General features: G+C 37.0%; 1 protein-coding gene across 1 annotated transcript in view; it reads left to right on the top strand.

The window, feature by feature from the left end:
* The window catches only part of PCDH15 (protocadherin related 15), an 812,634-nt gene that overhangs the window by 747,243 nt on the left and 57,401 nt on the right, over positions 1-7,990 (top strand). The window contains exon 27 of the mRNA XM_026651074.1: positions 3,446-3,534. Within this exon, the coding sequence (XP_026506859.1) occupies positions 3,446-3,534 (89 nt within the window). The remainder of the gene's footprint in view (positions 1-3,445; positions 3,535-7,990) is intronic.

Here is a 7,990-nt window from a genome sequence, read left to right as displayed (position 1 = left end):
GGAGAAATTAACCATCCCCCCTCCTTTCTCCCACCACCTCCTGGTGGATCAAGATCCAACCCCCTTGGAGCTAAAAACAAGGAAAATCAATCAGGTTCTTAAAAATAAGGCTTTTAATTAAAGAAAAAGGTAAAAATCATCTCTGTAAAATCAGGATGGAAAATAACTTTACAGGGTAATCAAACTTAAAGAGCCCAGAGGAACCCCCTCTAGCCTTAGGTTCAAAGTTACAGCAAACAGAGGTAAAGACCCTAGTAAAAGGTACATTTACAAGTTGAGAAAACAAAGATAAAACTAACATGCCTTGCCTGGCTGTACTTACAAGTTTGAAATATGAGAGACTTGTTCAGAAAGATTTGGAGAGCATGGATTGATGTCTGGTCCCTCTTAGTCCCAAGAGCGAACTCTCCCCCAAAACAAAGAGCACAAACAAAAGCCTTCCCCCCACCAAGATTTGAAAGTATCTTGTCCCCTTATTGGTCCTTTGGGTCAGGTATCAGCCAGGTTACCTGAGCTTCTTAACCCTTTACAGGTAAAAGGATTTTGGAGTCTCTGGCCAGGAGGGATTTTATAGTATTGTTCACAGGAGGGCTGTTATCCTTCCCTTTATAGTTATGACAAGGCTATTCAATAAGTATTATCCATTCAGTGCACTGAATAAGGCAGGGATATGGTGGAAAAAATAGTATTTGATTGTGTGTAATTAAAAAACTGTATTATAATGAAGAGGCACAGGGGGGTTGAATTAAGTTTCCGCAGACAGCTTTACTCCTGGCATTTCCTAGTCTTTTTGAGTGCTTTACTTTTCCATCTCAATGTTCTTTTAACATAATTTTTTTTTAAATAATGTAATTGTTAATACAGTCCCCAAAAGTGTGCTAGGTGCTGTACAGGAAAAATAGAAAGACAGGCTTCCTGTCCCCAAGAATCTTATAGTCTAAATGTGTCACAACAAGTGAGAAGAGGAGGATTAGGAAGCACAAAGGTTACAATGATGAGATCACATTATTATTCAGTTATGGTGTGTGCACACTGATGATTTTATTAATATAAAAATGTTTGTTTACATGCTCTAATTATTTGGTGGCTTCTTCAGTGATTTCCACACTCTCCACTCCCTTTTCAGAAGGTTCACACTGCAGATAGGACACCTGAATAAATTTCAGGTTGAATTTACTCACGAAGTCCCTTCAGGGTTGGTTGAGAGGGAGGAAAAATGGTGCTTCAGTCCCCACTTGTGGAGCTTGGTTCCTTGGGACACTGCCTAGGAAAGTCTCCTCCGAGTTGGGTGAAAAAGGATTAGTGTGGCCCTCCCATTTTCCATGCATGCTTACCCTGGTCCCCTGCAAGTTTTTCCTCTCTCTTCTGGTGGAAGTGGAGGCAATGATTTGTCCCAATAGCATCTGCAAAGATGAGAATTTACCCATATGTATCTCCTGCCCATACTTAGGCCTACATTTAATAATGTAGTGATGGAAATCTTGATATGCCTGGGGGGGCATGCTAATGTTACTGTGGAAATCTTAACTTTTTGGTCCCAATCTGGGTTTGGATATTTACATTTGTTACAGTACTATGGCCTGAATATCTTTTGTACAATTCGTATACATAGATACAATAATCATAACTTATGACCCATAGAGAACTTATGGTAAAGTGGTTGCTTCTTTTTTAAGAACTATATTTATGCAGTACTCATTAAATACTTAGGGAGTAACTGGTTTAACTGACTAATGCAATTAATTCTACTAAGCTGTTCATTGCTTTAGAGTTCCATTTACTGAATTGATCCTGAATTTTATGGTGAGTTTTTTAAATTTATTTTTTTCTTATACAGGAGTTTGCATATGCAGATCAGTGCACTTGATGACATTTCAAGAACATTTAAATATTTTAAGTTGAATTAAATTTCAAAGCTGGTAGATCATATTTGATGTGAATGATATTCAGGCATGTCTGCCAAAGTGCTTACATGGCTCAAACTTCATTTGTAAAAATCAAGGTGTCTCTTTATTCTTTGAGAACAAAGAATAGTCTGATTTTTAAATTTCTTATGCTTAATGTTGTCCTACTTTCCAAATCTTGGCTGGCTACAGAATCCTTCATGGAGATGTGATGGAGGGCACAGTAGTTGCTGTAATCTCCTTATGGACATTCTCCAATTTTTAGTAAAGATTTCAGATTTTATTTTCTCTGTAAAGACTGGGACCAACTGCTCTTTTTATAGCCTAAGAGAATAGTACACTTTTCAAACATCATTAAGATTTAAACTTCTTGTTTGCCAGCTCAGTGGCTTAATGATGTGATGTATTATTCTGGGAGCTCCAGAGAACTTTCAATCATGGTGCTTATGATTTGGTTAAAACTGTTTAAGAGAAGAAAGCTGATTTCCCAATCTCAATTTACCTTTATAGATTTCATTCTTCCTTCTTAGTGATGAGTTGGCTGACTGTTCTTGAAATGAAAAGGATAGAGTTAATGCAGATAGAATGCAAAAGAGAGAAGAGAGCATGAAGTCATGCTTCAAGAAATTTCAAGCAGGGAGAGATGTAATAGTCTTTTCTTCAATATCAGTCTGAAAAGAACTTCAGGAAACTGGATCAGAATGGATGCAAAAAAAAGTTAGCCTTTTTAGTGTGCTCACTTGGTGCACATAGGTGGTGCCATGTACCTGGTGGCTCTTTAAAATGGCACCTGGGTACAGGGGGGGGTATATGTTTGTTTTTACTGGATTTCAGTGCTATCCAGGGAAATTCATTCTGCAGGATAAGTAGTTTGCAAATGGAATCCTGGCCCCATTTAAGTAAATGAGAGTTTTGCCATTGGCATCAATATGGGGCCAGGATTTCACCCACATTTACTAATTTGTTATAAAGATTTTTTTTAAAAGGTTGACAGTACATGTTATTTTCTGACCTGTGTATTAAGAGAGAAGAGGTCAGATATGCAAGATAAGGGAATATAAGCTGTGTGTTACTTATATTTTTGGACCCCTTTGGAAGAAACTAACAAAATAGAACTAAACATGAAAATAAAAACGTTATTGGGGACTTTATATACAATGATGGATTCAGAATTGTGACAAGCTGTTGTAGTTTAGTAACAAAGTGTTGTTAATTTATTTGAATTAATCTAAAATCTGCATTGCTATTAAAGAAATTTAAACAATATGGCAGTTGAGGTACCCATAATGCATTAAACTGGAAATAAAACCAGCTTAAAATCCCCTCAAAATCAACATCTCACTTGTAGATAAATCCTTGCCCTACTGTTTTGGCTACTAAGTGAAGCAAGGCTTCCCATTTCACTTATTCTTGAATTGAAATGTGAAATCATTACAACAGGGCATGTCTTTGAAGACAGGAAAACAATTATCCTGTTGTTTTTGAATTGCGAGAATGTTATGCATGTAAAGACCAACTATATTTCATTCCTGTGTTTTCAGGTCTCTGTGGTCAATCAGTTGGATATGCAAGTCATCGTTTCTAATGTTCCTCCCACTCTTGTGGAACAAAACAAAGATCAACTTATAGGGTAATGCATTTATTTATTATATAAATACCATATGTGCAGTTCACTGTGTTTATTTTTAGGTTCAGCAAGTGTTAGTCACTATGCGCTGAAGTTGGATAAAAGTTTTATTGAATGAGAGTAAGGAAAGAAGTATTTGGAAAGAGAATAGTACGAAAGATCGAACATTGAATATTTGAAGGCACATCTATGTAATTCCAAAAATTCCAGGGTTAAAAAGAAAGACCTGTGTCTTATAACATTTTCCTCTCATTTATATCTGTGCAACCCCATTGACATCAACATTGACTTCAGTTGGGTTGCATGGGTGCAACTCAGGGTAGAATTTTGGCCCGCAAATGTTTGTCATGTGGTCAATATTCGACTTGCATTATTATTAAAATTTTCATACAATGATAAAGACATTGTTAATGGTAAGTGATTTTTTATTTTAGTTACAAGGTATCATGCAAAGACATTAGCCATATGTAGTGGAGAAAAAGATAATAATAATTGAAACTCTTAATGCTTTGTGACAAAACTGAAGATTTTTGCTATATTGGAAACTGTCCAAAATCATTTTTGTAAGATATATGTTAATATACTTCATATTCCAAACATACAATAATCTCCAGAAGTGTCAGGATTTCATGGTTAGTTTCTCTTTTAAGTCGAGAAGAAATTGCTTCACTCTGTCTCTTCAGCAGTGCAACCATAAATTAATCTAAACAGGAGAGAAAATATTTGAACTTCCAGTTTAATTTCTCTCATGAGATCAGGGAAGAAAGTTGTTTGGCTTATTTATGACAGAAATTGCTAAAGGAGATATTCACTTTTTTAGCTTTTGCTCTTCTATCAGTTCTTTAAGGCAGTGAGACGGGATATTCAGCAGATTGCAGAAGTTTCATTCTATCTTGGCTGTCATTGTAATCTTACTCCCCTTGAAGAATGAGATGCATTAGGAGTAATGATGTGCTTATCCACAGAAAAGGAAGAGCATCATCCCCATAATACCTCTTGTCTCCTCTCTCCTGGAAAAAAATTGTGGTTACTCATGAGGATGTAGGTTTTTCCCCCATCCCCCATTCTATTTTGAGTTCAGCTGCTAGATTCTAATGCCAAAAACACTACTGAAATTGTCTAGGCAATGGTCTATACGCAGTGACTCTATCTCCTAGATCTATGAATAACAGAAATAGACATCTGCCACCTAACAGTAGGAACTTTCCTTCAAAAAAGTGGCAGTTTTTGGCATTGTCTACAAAGATAAAGAGCTTATCCTTCAATTACCTTTCAATTATAGGTATGGGTATTATTTGTCTCTCCTTTGCTAAGGTTTCAAGTTGAGTTTATCAGGGTGTGCCATGCAGTAATATCTTCTTTTTACAAGATGAATAATGTATAGACTCCCTGGGCTCCAGCTTTACTCAAATGGAATGATGAAGATTTCGAGGATGAAGGATGAGATTTTGTACTGTCTCTAAGAAGCACATCACAGAACTTACAGCCCAAAGGAATGGGGCAGGCCAAACTGGCTTTAAGCCATCTTTGAGCCCTCCCAATTCTGGACTGTTCCAGGCGTCATGGCAGTTAGTGTAATTTACACAACTCTGGGTGGCTGCCTAAGTTATAGGAACCTTCCCATAGCTGTCTATGGGTGGCAGCAATGCTTAAAACCTCAGCAATGCTATGTGCTGCAGCCCCACCCCAAACATTCTCCTCCCAGTCCCAAGGGCACCCGGTGTGCCTCTACAGCAAGACTTGTGAGAAGGTCATCGGAAGACAGTTTTTGGCCATCTTCATCAGTCCTGTGGCTGAGGTAATTCTTCCCCAGCCTGATTTGGGATATTCATCACTCCTTTATGTTGTTCCACTCCTTTTATGTGGCATAAAGGATTTGGACCATACGTGAGACTCTTACCCAAAGAGTCCAGATTGTACTGTGGTTGATTCTTCTGAATATATGTAATGATAAAATATGGCTCAAATGAACTCAGATGAGATTATACCTTCAGTAAAACATCTGCCGGAAAATGAGTATACTGCAAATGTAACAGTCCTGCCCTTAATGATAAACATTATAAACTGCTTTCATTAAGACAGATTATCAGTTTATATTAGAATTGCATGAATTTTGGAAAAAGTTGTTATGGAAAACTTGTTCAAATAAAACTGTTAATTTGTTTCAGCAGCATTCACAATTAAACTCTTTTTATCCATTTTCTAAATATGTCTATAGATTTGACTGTTTTAGTTAGGAAAAATATTTGCAGAAACTTGAAGTTTCAAGACTACTCCTACAAATATATATTTGTCTGAAAGTTTCAGCCGGAAATATATTTGCATGGTCTTCTTGAAATTCCTTTGATTTTCCTCCTGCTGTTTATAAAAGCGTTAATCATTCAATCAGGGTGTAAAAGCTAAATGTGATTTATATGACCCATCAAATGCTACACATAACAAATAATGAATAATCAAAGAAACAGTGAATGCAAATAGTTTGTGAACCACCCATAAGTTGAAATATTTTTGCCTGAAGTGTTTTCTGAACAATTTCAATAATGAACAAATTCATAAAAAATAGAGCATTGACGTATAATTCATGAACAGAAAAAAGAGCTACATTCATCAAATAAATTATGTTCTACAGAGGATTTGCTCGTTTGCACTAAAGTTACGCTAAATAAAAATGTTAACACTGAAAGATCCAAAAATCTAACCTCTGACAACTGTAACTATTTAGCGATTGGGAAAGTTGGATATTTAGTAACTTTGACAGTGGTAGAGATTGTCAGAATAAAGTAATATTTAAAGTGGCTACAACCTATTCAGAAATATATATTGTTGGTCTTTCAAATGAGAACAGTTAACTCAGCCAAACCTCAGATGTACCTTGTACAGATGGTCAGTGGCTGGAATAAAAGAATATTCTATACATAGAATTAAAATTTCTGTTCTATGTTCATTTTGCTTTAAAGTATTGGCTTATTAGAAAGAGATAAGCAAAGTACCTCTGGCTGACATTTCAGATAGTGCCATGATCCTGTAAAGTCATTCAATAAACACTACAGACTTCCCCTGACTACTTCAATTTCATCAACCAGCTGTCAATGTCCCCTAGTCTACACATCAATGTCAAACTCCCCATTTCATTCACCCACTTCAATTAAGGCTGTTTGGGGTAGGTCCAGCTAGGTCTGCTACAGCTGCAGTAGTGCTGACAGAGGAAAAAATGGGTTTTGCCTTATTGGAGAAATTGATGTGTGCTCCCTTCTTCAGAATATATCTCTTTTTGGAGGCAGGGAGCAGAATTAGGAACTGTTTTCATATTTATTTAAAATATGCAGTATGTCTCTTTATGAATAGGGTACAGTCTATAAAGGAATGTGTGACTCGTGGCTCTGCGCTTCCCGGTTTTAGCTAAAAACACTTGAGGGAGGCTGATCTTGTGCTACTTGCAGCTAGGATGTACTAGAAATGTCATGTGAAAGCAAATTCTCATGAGACTTGCACCCCAATTTTACAGACCCTAAGTCATGTTACCCAAGACGAAATAATGTGTGGAGTGGCTAAAAATTAAAACTTCTTGAAATATTTGTAACTATTTCTAGTTTCCTGTGATGGGGTGTCCACAAGGCCTGAGCAGGTTAAAGAGAGCCTGTTAACCTTGTAGGCTGCACCTGGAGGAGAGCCAGGGGTAGATGAAGCCCAGCGGGGCAGGGGTAGGCTGGGCTTGTATAAAGTCAAGGAGTTGAGAGCAAGAGGAAGCTGGCTTGCTCGGCTGGTGGCTGGTGGCCAGAATGCAGGCTGGGAGAGGCTGAGAGCTGTAGCTTGTAACTCAGAACTTGGGGGCAGCTTGGGTTGGTCGCTGGTTGGCTGACTGAAGAGAACTAGAAAATGAGGGAGGAGAAGCAAGGAATGAGGAATAGCTTCAGATTAGGAAGAAGAAAACAAGAATGGAAATATCTGTATCTGAACAAAAGGTAGCAGACTTGGCTGGTGTATTTGCTATTTGTGCTGTATTGTTGGTCACCTAAGTCAAATGGTCTTGCGTCTCTTCCCTAAATGGATGACCTAAGTTGTAGAAACAGCAAGAATCCATTTTCTGGCCATAGATTATTCATAGGCATACTTAATTTTTTCCAAAAATCTGTTGTATGAATAATCAATACAGCTTGTCAAAACAGCTTCAAGAGCATTTGTGGTCAACACATTTTCATAAATGTGCTATTATTCACAGTGCTTGCTTCCTGCAAATAAAACCTATTCATCTGAATGTTTGCAAATAAAAGATATTACAGATACCAGCTAAGTAAATTGGAAGGCTGTGTTTGCAAAAATAAATAAATAAAACAAACCACAAATACAGTCTAGCAGTTCTTACCAAGCTATAGTTTGGAAAATAATATGTCATAGATATGTAGATGGTACATGACTACAAATAACCCATGCAAGAAGATGACAATGACACAAATGAAAA

This window comes from Terrapene carolina, unplaced genomic scaffold (assembly GCF_002925995.2).
Source record: "Terrapene carolina triunguis isolate 2854851 unplaced genomic scaffold, T_m_triunguis-2.0 Scaffold95, whole genome shotgun sequence".
NCBI lineage: Eukaryota > Metazoa > Chordata > Testudines > Emydidae > Terrapene > Terrapene triunguis.
This window is presented reverse-complemented; position numbering and strand designations above follow the sequence as displayed.